At 41.6% G+C, this 25,745-nt stretch overlaps 1 protein-coding gene across 5 annotated transcripts in view; it reads right to left on the bottom strand.

Annotated features, from left to right (window-relative positions):
* The window catches only part of tenm3 (teneurin transmembrane protein 3), a 779,964-nt gene that overhangs the window by 604,409 nt on the left and 149,810 nt on the right, over positions 1-25,745 (bottom strand). For all 5 annotated transcript variants that reach the window (XM_061880866.1, XM_061880868.1, XM_061880869.1 and 2 more), the window contains exons 3-5: positions 14,859-14,979; positions 10,363-10,433; positions 1,515-1,799 (exon numbers count right to left, since the gene is read on the bottom strand). In XM_061880866.1, coding sequence (XP_061736850.1) covers positions 1,515-1,799; positions 10,363-10,433; positions 14,859-14,979 — 477 coding nt within the window. The remainder of the gene's footprint in view (positions 1-1,514; positions 1,800-10,362; positions 10,434-14,858; positions 14,980-25,745) is intronic.

Genomic DNA, 25,745 nt, shown 5'->3' with positions numbered 1-25,745 from the left:
CGCTGCCGTTGTGTCCTTGGGCAGGACACTTCACCCTTGCCCCCGGTGCCGCTCACACCGGTGAATGAATGATGAGTGAATGTTTGGTGGTGGTCGGAGGGGCCGTAGGCGCAAACTGGCAGCCACGCTTCCGTCAGTCTACCCCAGGGCAGCTGTGGCTACAAATGTAGCTTACCACCACCAGGTGTGAATGAATGATGGGTTCCCACTGCTCTGTGAGCGCTTTGAGTATCTAACAATAGGAAAGCGCGATATAAATCTAATCCATTATTATTATTATATATAAATACATACATACATAAGTATATACACACACATATACATACATATGTATACACACATATGTAAATAGACATATACACACAGATACATATACAAATATATATCTATATTTTTTATTACTTTTTTTTTTAACTTTATTTACCTGGAACCTTTTTTACCTATAGGTAAAACAATTACTGGTAATCTTCTTCCACCACACCTATAAGTCCAGGACATCTATCAGCCTTGTTGTAGTTTCTTCTTTTCCAAATGATGTGAATTAAGCTAGTAAAAAGTATATTTGGAGACAGTTACAAGCTTAAAGGAGAAACACTACATGGGTTCCACCAATCAGTGATCTTTAGACCCTGAAAAGCTCCTGGGCTTTTGAAAAAGAGCCTAGTCACACATTTCTGTTTCTAGGGAGTCTTTTTGCAGTGGGGTAATTTTGGTGGGAACAGCAGGGTTGTTCAAACCCCCAGGGAACTAGAAATGTTGCTGTGGTGAAATGGGGCTTATATTGTGAAAGTAAAATCCTCTTATCCTGTGTGTATGTTTCTCTGAAGAGATGAATTATACACTATATTGCCAAATGTATTTGGCCACCTTTCCAAGCACATTGCAACTGGACTCTAGAGCAGTGGAGACAAGTTCTCTGGAGTGACGAATCACACTTTTCCATCTGGCAATCTGATGGAAGAGTCTGGTTTTGGAGGTTGCCAGGAAAACGTTACATTTCGGACTGCATTGTGCCGAGTGTGAAATTTGGTGGAGGAGGAATTTAGGTGTGGTGTTGTTTTTCAGGAGTTGGGCTTGGCCCCTTAGTTCCAGTGAAACGAACTTTGAATGCTCCAGGGTACCAACACATTTTGGACTAACTTGACTGGCCTGCACAGAGTCCTGACCTGAACCCAATAGAACACCTTTGGGATGAATTGGAACAGAGACTGAGAGGCAGGCCTTCTCGACCAACATCAGTGTGTGACCTCACCAATGCGCTTTAGGAAGAATGGTGGATAAATTCCTATAAACACACTACGCAACCTTGTGGACAGCCTTCCCGGAAGAGTTGAAGCTGTAATAGCTGCAAAAGTTGGACCGACATCATATTGAACCCTATGGGTTAGGAGTGGGATAGCACTTCAAGTTCATATGTGAGTCAAAATACTTTTGGCAATATAATGGAAAGTCATCTCATTTTTTGTTTCATGTAACAATCCCGCACGATCACAAGACAAGAGAAAAGGTCCTACCGTTGTCACTGTCGGACTTGTTGTCATGCTCGGTATCGGTAAGAGTCAACACAGAGTTGGATCGGCTGGACAGACAGGAACTCCTCCCTGAGGGTTTGACAGGACCGCCACGGCCCCACAGTCGCATGGCTCGCTCTGGCGATATCACGGCCTGGCCGTCCACGTCCAGATCCGTAGTGGGGACGGAGAAACCATGGTGGGGAAGGCCCATGTCGGAGCAAAAGACCAGACCGCGACGTGACGGCGGCTCACAGATGCCCAGCTGACGAAGACTGAAATTGTGACCTGTTGGAAAGAATTTGAAAGTTAACAGATTCATCTGGAGGAGGACAAACACGACACAAACCTTCCTAAGAGTTAGAAAGCCCACTGTTTAATATGTTAACCTTCACTGATGAGAGTATTTGGTGAGCACCGTTTTGTCCTACTAATTTCAGCGGCCCTTGAACTCACCGTACTTGTGTGGACTGTGACACAACTGTTTGTATATATATTAGGGGCTGCAAATCTTTGGGTGTCCCACGATTCAATTCAATATCGATTCTTGGGGTCGCGATTCGATTTTAAATCGATTTTTTTCGATTCAACGCGATTCTCAATTCAAAAAATATATTTTTCCGATTCAAAACGATTCTGTATTCATTCAATACATAGGATTTCAGCAAGATCTACCCCAGTCTGCTGACATGCGAGCAGAGTAGTAGATTAAAAAAAAAAAAGCTTTTATAATTGTAAAGGACAATGTTTTTTTAACTGATTGGAATAATGTAAATTTGTTTTAACTATTAAATTAAACAAAAACATGACTTATTTCATCTTTGTGAAAACATTGGACACAGTGTGTTGTCAAGCTTATGAGATGCGATGCAAGTGTAAGTCACTGTGACACTTTATTTTTATTTTTATAAATGTCTAATGATAACGTCAATGAGGGATTTTTAATCACTGCTATGCTGAAATTATAACTAAAAAGATTCCCGGGCGCGGCACCGCTGCTGCCCACTGCTCTCCTCATCTCCCAGGGGGTGATCAAGGGTGATGGGTCAAATGCAGATAATAATTTCGCCACACCTAGTATGTGTGTGTGACACTCATTGGTACTTTAACTTTAACTTTTACCTTTAATATTGATACTGTTGTTGATAATATTCATTTTTGTTTCACTACTTTTGGTTTGTTCTGTGTTGTGTTTGTTTCTCCTCAATTGCTCTGTTTATTGCAGTTCTGAGTGTTGCTGGGTCTGGTTTGGTTTTGGAATTGGATTGCATTCTCATGGTATTGCTGTGTATTGTTTTGTTGGATTGATTAAAAAATAAAAACAAAAAAAACAAAAAAATTCTGTCAACGAAGATTCGCATCAGCCTGCGACACATACTCATTTTGATAGTTGGCTAACATAGTTAATTAGCCACTTACTTCATGTGTTGCCTTCATTATAACACTTATACAAGTCTTTTATTTTTTTTGCAGCCCCAGACAGATTTGTTTTTTAAATACTTGGTCATTCATCTTTGTCCTCAAAATTCTACACACAATACCCCATAACGACAACGTGAAAAAGTACAGCGTTGTACTTGACCTAAACTAATAAAGTTTGGAAGTGACAAACAGCATAGGAAACATTTGTGAATAGTACCTTTTTCTTTCCTTTATCTAGAAAATAATTTATGTATTTTGAGTTAAAGCAGAGAAGATGGATTCATTAAAAAGCATTAAAACAGTGACATTTATTGAGTGTCTTGTTTGCATTAAAGCTATTTTGACGTATGTGTCTTAGGAGGCCATAGCCTTTTTAAGACTCACATTTTGATGGTAATATTTTCCTATCTTTTTTTATAAACAGTACATTAATTGAATAAATATAACAGGAACAGTTCGGAGTTTGTTTATAGGAATTTTCCACCATTCTTCCAAAATCACATTGGTGAGGACACACACTGATTGTTGGCGGAGAAGGCCTGGCTTTCAGTCTCCATTCTAATTCATCCAAAAGGTTCAGGTCAGGACTTTGTGCAGGCCAGTCAAGGTCATCCAGACCAGACTCTGTCATCCATGTTTTTATGGACCTTGCTTTGTGCACTGGTGCACAGTCATGTTGGAAAAGGAAGGGGCCCACTCAAGACTGTTCCCACAAGGTTGGGAGCATGGACATGTCCAAAATGTTTTGATATTCTGGAGCATTTAAGTTTCTTTCACTGGAATTAAGGAGTCAAGCCCAACTCCTGAAAAACAACCCCAAACCATAATTCCTCCTCCACCAAATTTCACAGTCGCCACAATGCAGTCTGAAATGAACCGTTCTCCTGGCAACCTCCAAACCCAGACTGGCCCATCAAAATTACCAGATGGATAAATCACTCCAGAGAACGCATCTCCATTGCTTTAGAGTCCAGTGGCGACGTGCTTTACATCACTGCATCCCACGCTTTGCATTGGACTTGGTGATATATGGCTTAGATGCAGCTTCTCGGCCATGGAAACCCGTTCCATGAAGCTCTCTGCGTACTGTACGTGGGCTAAATGGAAGGTCACATGAAGTTCGGAGCTCTGTAGCAACTGACTGTGCAGAAAGTCTTTGCACCATGCGCTTCAGCATCCGCTGACCCCTCTCTGTCAGTTTACGTGGCCGACCACTTGGTGGCTGAGTTGCTGTTGTTCCCAAACTCTTCCATGTTCTTATAATAAAACCGACAGTTGATTTTGAAATATTTAGGAATTTTAATGACTGGATTTGTTGCACAGGTGGAATCCTATGACAGTTCCACGCTGGAAATCACTGAAAGCGGCCTATTCTTTTACAAATGTTTGTAGAAACAGTCTCCATGCTTAAGTGCTTTATTTTATAAACCTGTGGCCGGGCCAAGTGATTAGGACACCTGATTCTGATCATTTAGATGGGTGGCCAAATACTTTTGGCGATATAGTATAAATTGTAATATCTGACACCCTACTATATATTTTTTTTTATGAGCTTTAATAGCGATTGAATAAGCTTTTGGAAATGTGTTGCTGGCAATGTTGTGTCAGCAATGCCAAGGATTCTCACCAGTTCATCAATGAACACATTCATTCATACGTTCCTCTGTCATGACCAATAAATCTTACTTTTACGAGGAAGACAAGTGAAGCCAATTAATAATTGTTATTTTAGAAAGGGTTTTAATTGGTATTTAAGAAGGCGGGGGGGAATTACCTCCTTCATATTTGAAAATGAAATCAGGCTCAAAACGATACGCAATCCTTTGAAATATGAATGAAAGGAGGGCAAACAAATTATCTGAAAAATCCCGTTCATCTTTAATCAGCAAATGAAAGGGAAAATTCAAAAGCTCCCACTAATTAATGTCACAACTGAAGATAAAGAGTGCTGCACTCCAATTAAAAGTCATATTAATTTTAAATGAGCCCCAATTAGAGTAAAAGTGAAAATTGAACCGGATAAAAAATTATCCAAATTGACAATGTGTTAATTGGTGCTGGAGAAAAACAGGGCGACTAAATTTGGTCATACCTTCTGTATTTGACCATTCATTCTTCACCATTCATGTATTCATTCTTGTCTCCATTGCAGTTTGTGAGTGTTTTAAAAGGCACTTCTAATGCTGACAACATTGGCACTTACAGTATGTCACACTTCAACTGAACAATCACACTAGCGATTTTAGACTGTTTTTTGTCAAGGGTATTTGTTGAAGAACCCCAAGATGCAGAGATGGAGGCAGGCATGGAGTGAGCAAACATGATTTTAATATAAATACTAAGACAAAAACCAAACAAAGGGTTCAAACCAAAAGCGCGCACGTGGGCGGATAAAAAACCAAAAGGCCTTTAGCATAGAAGCTAACAAGAAACAAAAAGAAACTTTAGCATGGAAGCTAGAGGATGACAAACAGAAAAACGGGAAATAGCTATGGCTAACAAAAACAGCTTCCCGCTACGACGACCAGGACAAGATGTAGCACGACAGGTAATAGCTGAAATAATGCCGGACACGACAGGTAGCAAAGACACAAGAGTGACATGAGGCAACGACAATAAAAATGACAATACAATGATCCAGCCACTGACACAAGACAAAGGAGGTACAAATAGGAGCCGGCTGATTGGCAACAGATGTGGCCAGATGCCAATCAGCCGCAGCTGAAGGGGAACACAGCACTCAGGGAACAAGACAGGAAGCTGACAAAATAAGAGCACTAGACAGGAACTAAGGACAGGAAATACTAAACACACTGAGGAGGAACACAGCACTCAGGGAACAAGACAGGAAGCTGACAAATTAAGAGCACTTGACAGGAAATAAAAGACAGGAAATACTAAACACAGGAAACAGACAAATGCAGAGGAAAAAACTAAAACATAGACAAACTGTCAGGGGCAAGCCTGACAGTTTTAGGATATTTTGGAAAGTCCCCTCGTGGCAAAATAAGTCACCTACAGGAAACTGAAAGCAAGTTTATATTGCAAAGTGCCATATTTTTCAATCTATAAGGCGCACTTAAAATCCTTTCATTTTCTCAAAACTCGACAGTATGTCTTATGAGCCCGTGCGCCTAATGTGGAGAATGATTCTGGTTGTGCTTACCGACCTTGAAGCTATTTTATTTGGTACATAGTGCAATGATAAGTGTGACCAGTAGATGGCAGTCACACATAAGAGATATGTTTAGACTAGTGGTTGTTAACCTTGTTGGAGGTATCGAACCCCACCAGTTTCATATGCACATTCACCGAACCCTTCTTTAGTGAAAAGTTATATGTTTTTTTTTACTGGTGCATAAAATGAACCGTGCATGAACATCACCTTGTTCAAAGAACAAAACCAACTCAGTGCATGAACTCACAACAAATTACACACTTGCAAATCAGATGGAAAATTAGAGGGAACATTGTTTGGGTGTAGCCATAATACTTACACTTTGACTTCCTTTTTTATTGTCATTCAAATTTTAACTTGACGAAAGGGAGGGTTTTTTATTCACACGATTAATTGATTGATTGATTGAACGAGACTTTTATGAGTAGATTGCACAGTACAGTACATATTCCGTACCATTGACCACTAAATGGTAACACCCGAATAAGTTTTTCAACTTGTTTAATTAAGTCAGGGTCCACGTTAATCAATTCATGAGTCTGGTGTGTCTTGACCGCTGCGACAGAGGCTCTGCCGAACCCATGAGGCCGAATCACTGAACCCCTAGGGTTCGAGCAAACCCAGGTTAAAAACCACTTGTTTAGACGGTAATATGACTCAAGTAAACAACACCAAAAATTGTATATGTTCCATTGAAAATATAGCGCTCAAAAATCTATCAAAGTGTTTTAGTACGACTTTGGTAAGCTATGAAGCCGCACCGCTTGATGGATTGTATTGTGCTTTAGCTATCCAGACACTTAGGTAAAACGGAATCCATCCTATTTGGGTCCTATATCAACCTTAAGAAAGTCAGTGACTTCACTATAAAAGTAGGTGACATTGTTATCACCAGGAAAGATGAGATCACCTACCTCGGTTCCATTCTAGAGGCTAATCTTTCCTGTGATAAAATGGCCACCAAAGTAATCAAAAAGGTCAACCAAAGAACGAGATTCCTCTACAGAATCTCTTCTCTGGTCAACAAAAGCACCTTGAAGATTCTAGCGGGAACTCTCATTCAACCCTTTTTTGATTACGCTTGCACCTCCTTGTACCTCAGCACCTCCAAAACCCTCAAATCTTGACTCCAAACATCCCAGAACAAGCTAGTCCGGTTAATTTTAGACCTCCACCCCAGATCACACCTCACTCCAACCCACTTCTCCAAAGTGGGCTGGCTCAGGGTGGAGGACAAAGTAAAACAACTTGCACTGAGCCTAGTCTATAAAATCCACTACACCTCTCTGATACCAAAGTACATGTCAAACTACTTCCATAACGTAAATGACCGCCATAACCACAACACCAGGGGGAGCTCCACAAACCACGTTAAACCCAGATTCCGATCCAACAAAGGTCTTAACTCATGCTCTTTCTATGCCACATCAATGTGGAATGCACTCCCAACAGGTGTAAAAGTAAGTGCATCTCTATATTCCTTCAAGACTGCTCCAAATCAACATCTCCAGGCAACTTCAACCCTTTACTAATACCCTCCTCCATTCACATCCCATCTCCCCGGATTATAAATAACCTAATCTAAATAATCAAATGTATTTCTAATGTATATACTAATGTATTCTTATGCTATCTGAACTCACTATGTTCTCTGCTCGCTGTACTTATTCAACTAAGTAAGACCTACAGGTGGCGACTTGTCCAGGGTGTACCCCGCCTTACGCCTGATTGTAGCTGAGATAGGCGCCAGCGCCCCCCGCGACCCCAAAAGGAAATAAGCGGTAGAAAATGGATGGAAAATGGATGTTTCAATGTCCATTTCTCTGTTGATGCAATTGTTTATGACTGAAGTACTGATATTTACCAAAGCTCCTCATCCCACCCCCCAGATTGTAAATAATGTAAATAATTCAATGTATATACTATGATGATTAACTTGTGTGATGACTGTATTATGCTGATAGTATATAATTGTACCATGAATTGTTAACGTGGACCCAGACTTAAACAAGTTGAAAAACTTATTGGGGTGTTACCATTTAGTGGTCAATTGTACGGAATATGTACTGAACTGTGCAATCTACTAATAAAAGTATCAATCAAACATTAAACATTCCAGTATTATTATGGTGTGTGTATAAGGTAAGACATACTATCTGGCGTTTTGTTTCTCAAAATTATGCAAAAGCAACTTTTCTTACCTTCTGGTACCTGCTGATCTGTATTTGGCATCTGCATAATGTCAAGACGTGGACTTTGGCGCGGTTTGTTTTCCCGTGGTGCAAAGCGATTGGACCGGACACGACATGAAGGTCAGGACATCATTTAATTTTATTTCGAAAAGTACAAACAAAACAAAGGGTATAAATAAAAGGCGCTCTCAGGGAGGTACAAAAACTTGACTATGAAACAAAACTATTACTTCAACATAAATTATGGACATAAAACAAATCTTGCAAACTACGGCATGAATAACAAAACTTACGGGGAACAAGAAAAGAGCATGGATCCTCAGCATGGAATAAGGGTGTGTAGAGGATGGTGAAGGGTGATGTCGCCAGGCTGACTACCTGGCAACTATGGCTTAAATAATACTGTGGTGATTGAAAACTAATGGTTGTCTTGGAAAATAAAACAAACCAGGGTGTGCAAACACAGGAACTAATGAAGTCAAAAACAAAACAGAACATAACTAAACAGAACATGATCACACAGACATGACACATAAGTCCTGAAAATTAGTGCGAATCCGCCTTTTTAGTACGTGCTGACACTGTAGTTGATAAACTTCTTCTTCTCTATCTTCTTGTTATGGGACATTCATCCTCCGCTGTTGCCATTTCTAATATAAAGTAGTGTAAAGTTCTTACTTATATCTGTCAGTGAACTTGCGATGAAAACTGTAAAACATACCGGTGTAGTGAGTTTGCTTTATTCATCCAAAAATTTTAGCTATTGGGGTTCCGTTCGGACGTTTTTTCACGAGACACATTTCCGGCCTTGTTGTGGTTTCTGGATGATGAGATGCTGCTCTGATATTGATTGAAGTAAACTCTGAGTTTCATTAAAACAGTTAGCTCCATCTTTTGATACTTCTTCCACTCCCGTCCTTGCACGCTACACCGCTACAACAAAGATGACGGGGAGAAGACGCTGCCGAAGGTGAGCCACATAAATAAGGCCGCCCAAAAAACGGCGCATCCTGAGGCAACTGTCAGAAAGCGGCTTGAAGATGATCTGTAAAACATCATCTATGCAACATTTTGACCAAAGAACCACCATTACATGTTATGTAGACCACAAGGAATTGTTTTACATTTAGAAAAATGCATTATAATAATATGAGTCCTTTAATGGGGCCTATTATCCAGTGCACCTTTTGTATAAAAATAGACTTGCCGAGACCCGCTCATTGGCAGTGTGCCCTATGGTCGGGAAATAACGGTATGTTTTTCTTTATCCTGAATCACGATATGTTTGCGCAAAATTTGAAGGAATTATCAAATATGTCTGCAAGATGCATTTTGCCGTTTGAAAGGACAGAATTAAAGAATGGATCAGACTACATACATTTCCAAATGATGGGAATTTTAGGGAAGTATGGACTTCTCACGTCAAATTGACTCACACAAAATGGAACGGACAAAGCGGGAGATGTATACCATATTTTCCGGACCATAGGGCGCACCGGATTATAAGGCGCACTGCCGATGAATGGTCTATTTTCTATCTCTTTCCATACAAAAGGCGCACCGGATTATAGTTCAAGTTCAATGGTTTTGGGTTTTGTATAACCAAAAATGGAGTTGTCAGCTTGCATGAAAAAGAAGCAATAGACTATACAGTAAGAGTGTTGTGATATCAGATTACTGTTTTAATCTTTTTTTGGAGACCGTATCCAAAGGACAAGTTACAATTAAGACACAATTTGGAAGAGGTCAAACTGAGAGAAAGATCAAAGGGGAAAAAAAAGAAAAAAAATCCTCTCCATGTGTGACCAGAACTTTATCTGATAGTCAGAATGTGAGCGGGTCAAACATTCCTGTGGGGAGAAATTCGTCTGATCTCTCAAGGTTGTAATTATACCGTTTTGACATCTTATTTAAGTGCAATTCGATCAAGAACTAAATGCTAATTAATATTTGAATTTCAACTGAGCTCGTTCCAAATTTGCTATGCTGATGACATCTTTTTCAAGAGGGGCCCCTCACCAAAAAAAATAAAGGAAGAATGAAACAGATTGATACCAACCATCTATGTTATAATTGTCCTGTTCACGATGAACCATGTCCTTGTGTCCTTTTGTAGTCCCATAAAGTAACCTGTCGAAAAACAATGCTTGTCAATTACAAAAAGAAAACATATAAAAACAGAATAAACATTATAATGTGACAAGTTGGTCGAAAAAAACATGTTTTTTTTGTTTTTTAACACACACTCAGAGGTTTGCCACATCGAGTTAATGCCAATAATAGTCGTGGCTTAGTTTTTACACTCAATGCTCTTTCTGATGCAATACTGGCTGGGGAATCGAACGTCTACCCTCTTCCATGACAGGCAGAGGGGTGTACGATAACAGCACTCAGCTTACAAACAGACAGAGTAAAAAATAAATATTTGATAACCTGTTGGTTTTGTAGGTTTAACCCTTTACAAAGATAAGTTTATAAATATCATGTACAGTACAGGCCAAAATGGTAAATGTGTTATACTTGTATAGCGCTTTTCTACCTACAAGGTACTCAAGGCGCTTTGACACTACTTCCACATTCACCCATTCCATACTTGCCAACCTTGAGACCACCGATATCGGGAGGTGGGGTGTGGAGGGGGCGCGGTCGGGGGTGGGACGGGTGGCGATGAGCATTTTTGGGAGCGTGGTTAAGAGGGGAGGAGTATATTTACAGCTGTTGTGTGCGCAGTTGTGCACTGCACTTTCTAAAGTAGATGTTATTGTCACATATGCATGATTGATTGATTGATTGATACTTTTATTAATAGATTGCACAGTACAGTACATATGCCGTACAATTGACCACTAAATGGTAACACCCGAATAAGTTTTTCAACTTGTTTAAGTCGGGGTCCACGTTAATCAATTCATGGTACAAATATATACTATCAGCATAATACAGTCATCACACATGTTAATCATCATAGTATGTACATTGAATTATTTACATTATTTACAATCCGGGGGGTGGGATGAGGAGCTTTGGTTGATATCAGTACTTCAGTCATCAACAATTGCATCAATAGAGAAATGGACATTGAAACAGTGTAGGTCTTACTTGGTAGGATATGTACAGCCAGCAGAGAGCATAGTGAGTTCAGATTGCATAAGAACAAGTATATACATTAGAAATACATTTGATTATTTACATTAGGTTATTTACAATCCGAGAAGTAAAGGGTTGAAGTTACCTGGCTGAATTGTGGTGCATGTACAGTAGATGGCAGTATTGTCCTGTTTAAGAGTGTCACATGCTGTTTACGGCAGACGAACTGCCTTACTGTAGAGTGGTAGACGTAAACGTGACTGCTGTTGTTATGTGTTGTTACTGCGCTGGGAGGACTTAATGAAACTGCCTAACAATAAACCCACATAAGAAATCAAGAACTCGCCCTCGATCATTCTACAGTTATAACGTCATCGGGCAGACACGCTCTCAGACACGTCACTCAGGTCCTAATGGGGCCGGAGGGGGCGTGGCCTCCAGTTCCGCCTGAATTTCGGGAGATTTTCGGGAGAATATTTGTCCCGGGGGGTTTTCGGGAGAGGCGCTGAATTTCGGGAGTCTCCCGGAAAATCCGGGAGGGTTGGCAAGTATGACCCATTCACACTTATTCACACAGTTCACATTCACATTGCTGCCATGCAAGGCCCTAACCAGGATCCATCAGGAGCAAGGGTGAAGTGTCTTGCCCAACGGACGTGACGAGGTTGGTATAAGCTTGGGGATCGAACCAGGAACCCTCAGGTTGCTGGCACGGCCACTCTCCCAACCGCGCCACGCCGTCCCAAAAAAGTTTGGACACACCTTCTCATTTCAATGCGTTTTCTTTATTTTCACAACTATTTACATTGTAGATTTTCACTGAAGGCATCACAACTATGAAACCTGCGAAGTGAAAACCATTTCAGGCGACTACCTCTTGAAGCTCATCGAGAGAATCCCAAGAGTGTGCAAAGCAGTAATCAGAGCAAAGGGTGTCTATTTTGAAGAAATTAGAATATAAAACACGTGTTCAGTTACATGTGTTCATTCATAGTTGTGATGCCTTCAGTGACAATCTGCAATGTAAATAGTCATGAAAATAAAGAAAACCATTGAATAAGAGGTGAGTCCAAAACTTTTGGCCTGTAAAAAAATAATCTAGAAAAAAATTTAACATTAAATAACGTTAATGAAATATATATATTTTTTATTTGGCTGTCGGTAGTATTTGATTATTTTTGTGATTAATCACGTGCGTTAACGCATTACCTTTACAAGCCCTAATTATAAAAATAATTATATAACTGTATGACGGAGGTCTTTAACAGGAAGTCTGTGATCTCAAGGTGTACGTGGAGGTACTTCAGGATGCATTTGCGCAGTGGAAGAGTGGCCGTGTGCAACCTGAGGGTCCCTGGTTCAATCCCCACCTAGTACCAACCTCGTCACGTCCGTTGTGTCCTGAGCAAGACACTTCACCCTTGCTCCTGATGGGTGCTGGTTAGAACCTTGCATGGCAGCTCCCTCCATCAGTGTGTGAATGTGTGTGTGAATGGGTGAATGTGGAAGTAGTGTCAAAAGAGCTTTGAGTACCTTCAAGGTAGAAAAGCGCTATACAAGTACAACCCATTTATTTATTTCTGGTTGATTAAATTAAATTTAACTAGAGATGTCCGATAATGGCTTTTTTGCCGATATCTGATATTCCGATATTGTCCAACTCTTAATTACGACTCTGATATCAACCGATACCGCCGGTTGATGCAGTCGTGGAATTAACACATTATTATGCCTTATTTTGTCGTGATGCCCCGCTGGATGCATTAAACAATGCAACAAGGTTTTGCAAAATAAATCAACTCAAGTTATGGAAAAAAAAATGCCAACATGGCACTGCCATATTTATTATTGAAGTCATAAAGTGCATTTTTTTTTTTAACATGCCTCAAAACAGCAGCTTGGATTATGGGACATGCTCTCCCTGAGAGAGCATGACGAGGTTGAGGTTGGGGGCTAGGGGTTAACGGGGGGTGTATAGTGTAGCGTCCTGGAAGAGTTAGTGCTGCAAGGGATTCTGGGTATTTGTTCGATTGTGTTTATGTTGTGTTACGCTGCGGATGTTCTCCCGAAAGGGGTTTGTCATTTTTGTTTAGTGTGGGTTCACAGTGTGGCGCATATTTGTAGCAGTGTAAAACTTGTTTATACGGCCACCCTCAGTGTGACCTGTACGGCTGTTGATCAAGTGTGATTTGCATTCACTTGCGCGTGTGAAAAGTGTTAGCTATTATGTGATTGTGATCGGCACGCAAAGGCTATGTTTAACGTTTAATAAACGCAAAGGTTTATTGGCGCTCTGTACTTCTCCCTACATCCGTGTACCATCCGTACTGCGGTGTTTTAAAAAGTAATACCTTTTAGTTTTTGAAACCGATACCGATAATTTCCGATATTACATGTTAAAGCATTTATCGGCCGATAATATTTGACTGCCAAGACATCTCTAAATGTAACTATTTTTACTATTTTTGTATGTTCCCGACAATTTTTCCACAAATGAGAAGAAGACGGTTTCTTATCAGTGCGAAAACAGTTCTTTCCCGATCAAACAAAGCCACAAAGCTGAAGAGTATTGTATGTTGTATATGACTTTAGAGTGATCGGACTTTGTTTGAACCCAAAAAACGATAACAAATAAAACTGACAAAAAAAATGTAGATTTGCTTCTCAATGGATACTGTCAACATGCAATTAAATTTTAGTTTTTTTTTTACATAACAAAAATTCCAGAATGTTAATCAATCAAACACAAAACCAAAAACCAGTGAAGTTGGCACTCTGTGTAAAACGTAAATAAAAACAGAATACAATGATTTGCAAATCCTTTTCGACTTACATTCAATTAAATAGACTGGAAAGACAAGATATTTATTGTTCAAACTGAGAACATTTTTTATTAAATAATTATTAACTTAGAATTTAATGGCAGCAAAACATTGCAAAAAAGTGGTCAATGGAAGACAGGTCTGGACTACAGGCAGGCCAGTCTAGTACCCGCACTCTTATACTATGAAGCCACGCTGTTGTAACACGTGGCTTGGCATTGTCTTGCTGAAATAAGCAGGGGCTTCCATGATAACGTTGCTTGGATGGCAACATATGTTGCTCCAAAACCTGTATGTACCTTTCAGCATTAATGGTGCCTTCACAGATGTGTAAGTTACCCATGCCTTGGGCACTAATACACCCCCATACCATCACAGATGCTGGCTTTTTTTTTTTTTTTTTTGCAAATTGTGTTAACTTTTTTGAAACATGTTGCAGGCATCAAATTCCAAATTAGCAAAAAATACAGTTTTCCAGTTATAACGTTAACTATCTTGTCTTTGCAGTCTATTCAATTGAAAATAAGTTGAAAAGGATTTGCAAATCATTGTATTCTGTTTTTATTTGCGAATTACACAACGTGCCAACTTCACTGGTTTTGGCTTTTGTAAAACAAACAACAAGCAACATAATTAGAGTTCTAACCTGGTCTGGTCTTGGTGCTGATCAAAGGCCTTGAGTGTTTCACTGGAGGAGTACGACTTTTGTGTAGGGACTCGCAGGTCGTGGGGAACAATTACACAATCTTCACTGTCCGCTGAAGAACCTGTGATTGATTTATACAAATTCACAAACGCATTTACATGTCAATCAATGAATCAATCAAACTTTATTTTAAAATCGCTTTTCATACATAAAAGAAATGCAAAGCAAAGTGCTTTACAAAGTTAAAAACAATACCCCGATGCCCCAGATCACCCATTATCACATACAGTTGTGGTCAAAAGTTTACATACACTTGTAAAGAACATAATGTCATGGCTGTCTTGAGTTTCCAATAATTTCTACAACTCTTATTTTTTTTGTGATAGAGTGATTGGAGCACATACTTGTTGGTCACAAAAAACATTCATGAAGTTTGGTTCTTTTATGAATTTATTATGGGTCTACTGAAAATGTGAGCAAATCTGCTGGGTCAAAAGTATATGTACAGTAATGTTAATATTTGGTTACATGTCCTTTGGCAAGTTTCACTGCAATAAGGTGCTTTTGGCAGCCATCCACAAGCTTTTGGATGAATTTGTGACCACTCCTCTTGACAAAATTGGTGCCGTTCAGCTAAATTTGTTGGTTTTCTGGCATGGACTTGTTTCTTCAGCATTGTCCACACGTTTAAGTTAGGACTTTGGGAAGGCCATTCTAAAACCTTAATGCGAGCATGATTTAGACATTTCTTTACCACTTTTGACGTGTCCTGTTGGAACACCCAACTGCGCCCAAGACCCAACCTCTGGGCTGATGATTTTAGGTTGTCTTGAAGAATTTGGAGGTAATCCTCCTTTTTCATTTTCCCATTTACTCTGTGTAAAGCACCAGTTCCATTGGCAGCAAAACAGGCCCAGAGCATAATACTACCACCACCATGCTTAACGGTAGGTTTGGTGTTCCTGGGATATAAGGCCTCACCTTTTATCCTCCAAACATATCGTTCCGTATTTTGGCCAAACAGCTCAATTTTTGTTTCATCTGACCACAGAACTTTCCTCCAGAAGGTCTTATCTTTGTCCATGTGATGAAACTTCATGGATGTTTTTTGTGACAAACAAGTATGTGCCCCAATCACTCTATCACAAAAAATAAGAGTTGTAGAAATGATTGGAAACTGTAGACAGTCACGACATTTTGTCCTTTACAAGTGAATGCAAACTTTTGACCACGAATGTACGTACACACAGACACAGATACCAAACACAAACACAAACGTATATGCAACTATATGGACAAATGACTGCATGGCTGAGTACAGAGGGGACATGTGAGTAAACACTATCACGGCAGCCATCTGCACCAGGAGGCCATCAGACCATGGCCTCCTGGAGGCTGACGCAAAAGCGCCCCCACAAGCACGGCCGATAACCCATGAGGCAAATGACTCATCTAAGGAAGGTTGAAAAATAAAAATAATGAAACTTGTAAAATAGTAAAAACCATGAGTAGAGATCAAGAATAAAATACAAGTTTAAATAATTATTCTCAGGTAAAAGCCAAATAAAAAAGGTGGGTCCTAAGCGTGCTCTTAAAAACTTGAACATTCTCCGCAGGCCTCAGGTCCTCCGGCAAGCTGTTCCATAGACTTTGTGACTTTGTGTCCTGACTTTCGGAATAATTAGGAGATGAGTGCCGGAGGATTTCAGGGCCCAAGGAGGTTCATAGGGTAAAGGCAATTCTGAAAGATAAGAAAGCCCAATACCGTAAAAACATTTATAAAACATTAGAAGAACCTTAAAGGGGAACATTATCACAATTTCAGACGGGTTAAAACCAATAAAAATCAGTTCCCAGTGGCTTATTTCATTTTTCGAAGTTTTTTTCAAAATTTTACCCATCCCGGAATATCCCTAAAAAAAGCTTTAAAGTGCCTGATTTTCGCTATCTGTGAAGCCATCGTCCATTTTTATGTTACGCCATCCAGTGATGCCAATACGGATAGCACAACAAGATATAGCGACATTAGTTCGGATTCAGACTCGGATTTCAGCGGCTTAAGCGATTCAACAGATTACGCATGTATTGAAACGGATGGTTGGAGTATGGAGGCAGATAGCGAAAATGAAATTGAAGAAGAAACTGAACCTATTGAGCGAATAGCTATTGATGCTATTCGGCCATGTTTGCCTTAGCATGGCCGGTAAAATGTGCAGACCAACGATCGGAAGTTTTGCATCTTGTGACACTGGATCAACTTAAATCCATCGATTGGCAAGTGTTTGTTTGGCATAAAATGTGGGTGGAGGGAAAGGCTGGATATAAATATAGTTAATGTACATACAGCTAGCCTAAATAGCATGTTAGCATCGATTAGCTGGCAGTCATGCCGCGACCAAATATGTCTGATTAGCACATAAGTCAACAACATCAACAAAACTCACCTTTGTGATTTAGTTGACCTTATTGTTGCAAATGCATCTGCAGGTTATCCATACATCTCTGTGCCATGTCCGTCTTAGCATCGCCGGTAAAATGTGCAGACACTCCTGCACATTCAATGGGGGTCTGGCGGCAGATTTCTTTGACTTTATCGTTGGAAATGCATCTGCTTTGAGTGTCGCAGGATATCCACACAATCTTGCCATCTCTGTAGTAGCATAGCTTTCTTCAGTAAAGTGTGCGGAACAAACGACTGACCATTTCGTCGGCTTTCCCCACACCCTCGTATTTTGAACAAATTTTGTCCAATTTCTTGCCACTTTCGCACCTTTGGGCCAGTGGTGCAACTTGAATCCGTCCGTTAGTGTTGTTACACCCTCCGACAACACACCGACGAGGCATGATGTCTCCAAGGTTCCAGAAAATAGTCGAAAAAAACAGAAAAATAACAGAGCTGAGACACGGTGTTTGTAATGTGTTTGAGAAAATGGCGGCTTTATTACCTATGTAACGTCACGTTCTGACGTCATCGCTCCGAGAAAGGCGTTTAATTCGCCAAAGTTCACCCATTTAGAGTTCGGCAATCGGTCAAAAAAATATATGGTCTTTTTTCTGTAACAAAAAGGTATATATTGACGCTTACATAGGTCTGGTGATAATGTTCCCCTTTAAAATGGATCCTGAAACACATGGGGGAGGCAAAGCAGAGATTTTAAAACTGGTGTAATGTGAGCCTGTTTCTGGTTTTCGTCAGGACACGTGCCGCTGAATGTTGGAGTAATTGCTAAGGTGCAAAAAACTTTTTAGGAAGACCTTCAAGCTCGGCATTAAAATAATCTATACGACTTGTAATAAAATCACGTATCAGCGTCTCCGAATTGGGCGAAATCAGGCTATATTCTTAAGATGACAAATAAACTATTTTTGTTATATTTTTTATATGTGGTATGAAACTAAAGTCAGAGTCGAAAACGGCGCCCAGATTTTTCACTTGTAGTGATGGAGTTAAAGACAATATTTGTAGTTTTAATATGTGTTTCTCTCTCAGGGTCTCAGGGCAGATGACTAAGACTTCAGACTTGTCCTGGTTAAGCTGTAAAAAGTTACCTGCCATGCAGGACTTAATATCTGAAATGCAATTAAAAAGAGTATCAATTGGTCTTGTGTCATGGAAATATACAACTGTGTGTCGTCAGCATAGCTGTGGAAATTAAATCCATGTCTCCTGGTGGCACTGCCAAGGGGAATCATGTAAATATTAAAAATAATAGCACTTAAAATTGATCCCTGAGGCACACCACATTTCTAGAAGATGGACTAAGATCATATACAGTTGTAGTCTTTTCCTAGTTTTACAGCATTAGGTTTGTTTGATAAAAGTTATGTTGTATACAAAATGTGTCCTTAAATTACTTCTACTATGACAGGGGTCGGCAACCCAAAATCAAATCTGTCTGGAGCCGCAAAAAATTAAAAGCCATATCACATACACATAGTGTGTCATGAGATATAAATTGAATCATGAGGACTTAAAGGAAACTAAATGAGCTCAAATATAGCTACAAATGAGGCATATCAATGCAATATGTACATACAGCTAGCCTATATAGCATGTTAGTATCGATTAGCTTACAGTCATGCAGTGACCAAATATGTCTGATTAGCACACTCCACATAAGTCAATAACTTCAACAAAACTCATCTTTGTGCGAAACGTTATAAGTTTGGTGGACAAAATGAGACGGAAAAAGAATTGGCCTAAATCACGTCTTAGAAAGTCGGAGAAAGTTATGCATGTAAACAAACTAGGGGGAGTTCAAGGATCGCCAAAATTAGTAAGACAAAACGGCGCTCGCCAAATACTCGAATCAGTTAATATAAACATCCATCCATTTTTCTATTGCTTATTCCCTTTGTGGTAGCGGGGGGCGCTGGTGCCTATCTCAGCTACAATCAGGCGAAAGGTGGTGTACACACTGGAAAAGTCGCCACCTCATCACAGGGCCAACACAGATAGACAGACAACATTCACACTCACATTCACACACTAGGGACCATTTAGTGTTGCCAATAAACCTATCCCCAGGTGCATGTCTTTGGAAGTGGGAGGAAGCCGGAGTACCCGGAGGGAACCCACGCAGTCATGGGGAGAACATGCAAACTCCACACAGAAAGATCCCGAGCCCGGGATTGAACCCAGGACTGCTCAGGACCTTCGTATTGTGAGGCAGATGCACAAACCACTCTTTCACCGTGCTGCCCTTAATATAAACAGTGTGCTTTATAAGCAATTAGGGAGGTTTGTGTTATGTTAGTCCTCCTACAGAAACAAAATTAAAACAAAAAAATGTGTGTTTTTCCCCTCATCATTTCCATTTTTCATACATTTTTGAAAAAACTCCAGAGAGCCACAAGGGCGGCGCTAAAGAGCTGCGGGTTGCCGACCCCTGCACTTCGATGTAAATAATCAAATATAAGGCTAATGGAAACACCAAATTTAATCGTTGCAGTAGTTATTTACTTTCATACACGCCTGCATATGCAAACAAAACAATCACACCAGCAATAGATTAGTTTAATCAAAATAAGTCACTTTGAATGTGTTACAATAACCATACATGTGACCTCGGACTACGTTAAGGTAACGTGTGGAGTTCCCCAGGGTTCGGTCCTTGGCCCTGCACTCCTAAGCATCTACATGCTGCCGCTAGGTGACATCATACGCAAATACGGTGTTAGCTTTCACTGTTATGCTGATGACACCCAACTCTACATGCCCCTAAAGCTGACCAACACGCCGGATTGTAGTCAGTTGGAAGCGTGTCTTAATTAAATCAAGTAATGGATGTCCGCTAATTTTTTGCAACTTAATGCCAAAAAAAAACGGAAATGCTGATTATCGGTCCTGCTAGACACCGACCTCTATTTAATAATACAACTTTAACATTTGACAACCAAACAATTAAACAAGGTGACTCGGTAAAAAATCTGGGTATTATCTTCGACCCAACTCTCTCCTTTGAGTCACACATTAAAAGCGTTACTAAAACGGCCTTCTTTCATCTCCGTAATATCGCTAAAATTCGCTCCATTTTGTCCACTAAAGACGCTGAGATCATTATCCACGCGTTTGTTAGGTCTCATCTCGATTACTGTAACGTATTATTTTTGGGTCTCCCCATGTCTAGCATTAAAAGATTACAGTTGGTACAAAATGCGGCTGCTAGACTTTTGACAAGAACAAGAAAGTTTGATCACATTACGCCTATACTGGTTCACCTGCACTGGCTTCCTGTGCACTTAAAATGTGACTTTAAGGTTTTACTACTTACGTATAAAATACAACACGGTCTAGCTCCATCCTATCTCGCCGATTGTATTGTACCATATGTCCCAGCAAGAAATCTGCGTTCAAAAGACTCCGGCTTATTAATGATTCCTAAAGCCCAAAAAAAGTCTGCGGGCTATAGAGCGTTTTCCGTTCGGGCTCCAGTACTCTGGAATGCCCTCCCGGTAACAGTTCGAGATGGTACCTCAGTAGAAGCATTTAAGTCTCACCTTAAAACTAATTTGTATACTCTAGCCTTTAAATAGACCTCCTTTTTAGACCAGTTGATCTGCCGCTTCTTTTCTTTTGTCTCCTATGTCCCCCCCTCCCTTGTGGAGGGGATCCGGTCCGATGACCATGGATGAAGTACTGGCTGTCCAGAGTCGAGACCCAGGATGGACCGCTCGCCTGTGTATCGGTTGGGGACATCTCTATGCTGCTGATCCGCCTGCGCTTGGGATGGTTTCCTGTGGACGGGACTCTCGCTGCTGTCTTGGATCCGCTTTGAACTGAACTCTCGCGGCTGTGTTGGAGCCACTATGGATTGAACTTTCACAGTATCATGTTAGACCCGCTCGACATCCATTGTTTTCGGTCCCCTAGAGGCAGGGGGTTCCTCTCCAAGGTTTCTCATAGTCAGCATTGTCACTGGCGTCCCACTGGATGTGAATTCTCCCTGCCCACTGGGTGTGAGTTTTCCTTGCCCTTTTGAGGGTTCTTCCGAGGATGTCGTAGCCGTAATGGTTTGTGCAGTCCTTTGAGACATTTCTGATTTAGGGCTATATAAATAAACATTGATTGATTGATTGATTGATACATAACTGTGTGCTTGTTTTAACTCATGGGTAATTATTTGGACTCGTGGGCCAAATTCAGAGAAAAAAAAATGTGTCAGTGGGCTGGTATATCTATTTTTAGGAACACTTATACAAAACCTCACAATAATGTCTGATTGAATGCTAAAAATCTATGACAGACTACCTTAAAGGTGAACATTATCACCGGACCTATGTAAGCATCAATATATACCTTGAAGTTGCAGAAAAAAGACAATATGTTTTTTTAACCGATTTTCCGAACTCTAAAAGGGCGAATTTGGCGATTTAAACGCCTTTCAATTACTCACCTGTCGGAGCAATGACCTTTCACACGTGATATCACGTCGTGACGCGACCCGCCATTTTTTCAAACACATTACACACACCAAGTCAAATCAGCTCTGTTATTTTCCGTTTTTTCGACAATTTTTCCGTACCTTGGAGACATCATGCCTCGTCGGTGTGATGTCGGAGGGTGTAACAAGACAAACAGAGACGGATTCAAGTTGCAACAGTGGCCAAAAGATGCGAAAGTCCCTCGTTTGTTCTGCACACTGTACCGACGACAGCTATGCTACGACAGAGATGGCAAGAATGTGTGGATATCCTGCGGCACTCAAAGCAGATGCATTTCCAACGATAAAGTCAACGAAATCACAAAGGTTAGTTTTGTTGATGTTATTGACTTATGTGGAGTGTGCTAATCAGACATATTTGGTCACGGCATGACTGCAAGCCAATCAATGCTAACATGCTATTTAGGCTAGCTGTATGTACATATTGCATCATTATGCCTCATTTGTAGCTACATTTGCATCCAGCCTTTCCCTCCACCCACATTTAATGCCAAACAAACACATACCCATCGTTGGTTAGAAGGCGATCGCCGAATTCGTCCGCGCTTCCTCCCGTGCCGCTGTCTGTCCCGATATGGCTCAAAAGCTTCTGTTTCTTCTTTAATTTCGTTTTCGGTACCTGCCTCCACACTCCATTCATCCATTTCAATACATGCATAATCTGTTGAATCGCTTGCACCGCTGATATCCGAGTCTGAATCCGAGCTACTATGCTATACCTTTCTGTGCTATCCACCATGTTTGTTTCTGGGGGCTTCACGCAGTGACGTCACAGGACAATAGACGGGTGGATATAGCGATGGTGTAAATCAGGCACTTGGAAGCCGTTTTTCGGGATATTGCGTGATGGGTAAAATTTTGAGAAAAACTTCGACAAATAAAATAACTGATTTTTATTGGTTTTAATCCTTCAGAAATTGTGATAATTGTTCCCCTTTAAAAAACGAATAGTATTATATATATTTTTTTACTGAAAGAGACACCCAGAATATACATAAAAATACAGAATGTGGGATTTATAATGTTAACTATTTAACTTACTAGTAAACTGGGTAACATATGGAACACTGACAAAGCCTAACCTATTGTTTCTATAACAATCTACAAGGTTAACATGGCTGGCTTCTCTTTCTTCCCCTCCACTTATCTGCTTCATTTTTTATTTCAAGTTATTATCACATACTGTATATGTATTGTAGAATTTGAACAAGTTTATTGTTGATAATTGAGGTAAATTATTGTTAATCTGTCATGATCCGTCACCCAGGTCATAGCATGATTTGTTTAGTAGTTTTCCTGTTTTAGTCTGGTAGTGCTGGTAGTGTGTCAGCGGGGCAAGAAGACCTCCTTCCACTGAGGTTGCTGCCTGCTTCTCCACCAGCGGGGGAGCTGTTGTCTTTGGGCCCGCTTCCTGTACCAGTTCCGCAAAGCAAAGGGGACTCGCCAGAGAAGTACAGCGCAGCGTGGATGGACGAACGGTACCAGGGTGTGCTGAAGGAGCTGGAGAGGGAGGAACAGTCCTGTTCGGAGTGGGCCTGCAGTCGTCTTGCCCCGCCCATCCCGTCAGATGAACCACCTGTTCCTCGGGCTCTTCCCATGCCGACAGCCCAGACGCCTGCTCCTCTGACTCCGGCCATCACTACAGACGCTCCGCCTGCCACTCTGACGCCGCCATCAACCCAGGTGGGCCTGCAAACGCCATCCTCCGCCTACTGCCCCAGCGCAGCAAAGCAAAAGGGATCCTCCAGAGATGTACAGCGCAGCATGGATGGAGGAGTGGTACTAAACTGGTACCAGAGGGTGCTGAAGGAGCTGGAGAGAGAGGAACAGTATAGCTTGGTAGTGGGTCTGCAGACACCTGCTCCTCTGACTCCGCCCACGACAACAGACAAGCCACCTGCCGAGCCTCTGGTTCCGCCCACGCTGACAGACTAGCCGCCTGCCTTGCCTCTGGCTCCGCCCCCACCGACGTCTTCCTCGGCTTCGACGTCTTCCACAACAACGATTTCCTCGCCTCCGACGTGTTCCTCCTGGCCTAGGGAGTGTTCCACGACGGCGGCGTCTTCCTCCTCGCCTCCGACGACGGCGTCTTCCTCCTCGCCTCCGACGACGGCGTCTTCCTCCTCGCCTCCGACGACGGCGTCTTCCTCCTCCCCACCGACGACGGCGTCTTCCTCCTGGCCTCTGAATACGGCGTATTACTACTCGCCTCCGACAACGGTGTCCTCCTCCTCAACTCCGATGACGGCATCTTCCTCCTCGCCTCCGATGACGGTGTCCGGAGGCGTCTTCCTCTTCTCCTCCAACGACGCCGTCTCCTTCCTGGCCTCTGACAACGGCGTCTTCCTCCTCGCCTCTGACGACGGCGTCTCCCTCCTGGCCTCCGACAACGGCGTCTTTCTACTCGCCTCCGACGACGGTGTCTTCCTCCTCGCCTCCGAAGACGGCGTCTCCTTCCTGGCCTCCGACAACGGCGTCTTCCTCTTCGCCTCCGATGACGGTGTCCTCCTCCTTGCCTCCGACGACTGCGTCTTCCTCCTTGCTACCGACGACGGCATCTTCCTCCTGGCCTCCGACGACGGCAATCCTCTTCGCCTCAGACGAGGAAGTGTCTTCCTCGCCCCAGACGGCCCGCACCACGGTGCCGCCCACCTCCTCGTTTCCGGTGGGTCGCACCAAGGCGCCGCCTACCTCCTTATCTCTGGACCATTCATGGACGCCTTTGGCGCCAACAGCAGCGACACCCAGGATTTGGGTGCAGGACTCACACACTGCTGAGGTTCTGGCGCCAGTCTTGTCTGCCTCGGAACGGAAACATGGCCGTTGCGGCAACGTTCTACTCGCCGCCGCCACCTGGCTCGTCCCCGGTGGCTTCGGGGACACTCGGCCTGGCGGACCACCACAGAGTCCTCTCTCCGACCTCCCGTGACTTTGGACTTATTCTGTTATTTTTTAGGGAGGGGGTTCTTCCTTGGGACGTCTGGTATCCGTCCCTTAAGGGCGGGGGTCATGTCATGATCCATCACCCGGGTCATGGCATGATTTATGTTGTGTATTTTTCATGTTTTCATCTGTTTCCTGGGTGCACCCTCTCTCCCTGTTTACAGTTGGTTTCCATGGGCACTGATTCTCCTCACCTGTCTTTGTTTAGCAATTAATGTTCCCACCAGGTGTTTTGGTATTCACTCCCCTTTATAGTTTTCTGTCACCCAGCATTAGTCGCTGGGTCAATGTTTGCTATAGGCAACATTTACGTTCTCCTGGTTTTTCTCCTGGCTCTAGTGATTTTTCTACAAACTTGCATTCCTCGTTTTTCACCCTTGGTGACATTTTGTTAGCGTACTCAGTTTAGTATTTTTGATCCTGCCTTAAAATAATTAAAACCTTAATTCTACCGCCCCAGCTTTTTTTCTGCGTAGGAGGGAACACTACCAGCGAAGCCATTAGCCCCCAACCTAACAGATTCATTATCAATAGTGCTATTTCCATTGGTATTTGTATCGCCCCATTTGTAGTATAATATAGTTCATTGTCATTTCTGTATTATTATTTATTTCACTCACTGCTTCTTTACTATCATTTTACTATCATATTTGTACAGATCCTATTTGCTGACGTTGTTCTATTGTTGTTGTTGTTATTGTTGCGTTTGCTGTTGATGTTGTCTCTGTCGTATCCCCCTCTACTCCCCACAATTTCCCCCTCTGATTTCCTTATTTTTCTCTTTCTATCTATCTGCACCAAATAATAATATAAATACATTTAATAAAGTCAAATACAAACAAGGCAACAAGAGAAGTATCCCACACTTCTCTTTTGTAAAGTAAATTCGTAAAGCCGATATGGGCATCTACATCAACAATATGATTTGCCCGAGGAGCTGGACAGGACAAAAAATAAATAAAATAAAATAAAATAAAAAATACAATATTAGCTATGACCG

The sequence above is a fragment of the Nerophis ophidion genome, linkage group LG20, assembly GCF_033978795.1.
Source record: "Nerophis ophidion isolate RoL-2023_Sa linkage group LG20, RoL_Noph_v1.0, whole genome shotgun sequence".
Classification (NCBI taxonomy): domain Eukaryota; kingdom Metazoa; phylum Chordata; class Actinopteri; order Syngnathiformes; family Syngnathidae; genus Nerophis; species Nerophis ophidion.
Note: the sequence above shows the minus strand (reverse complement) of the source record. Positions and strands in the feature narration are given on the sequence as shown.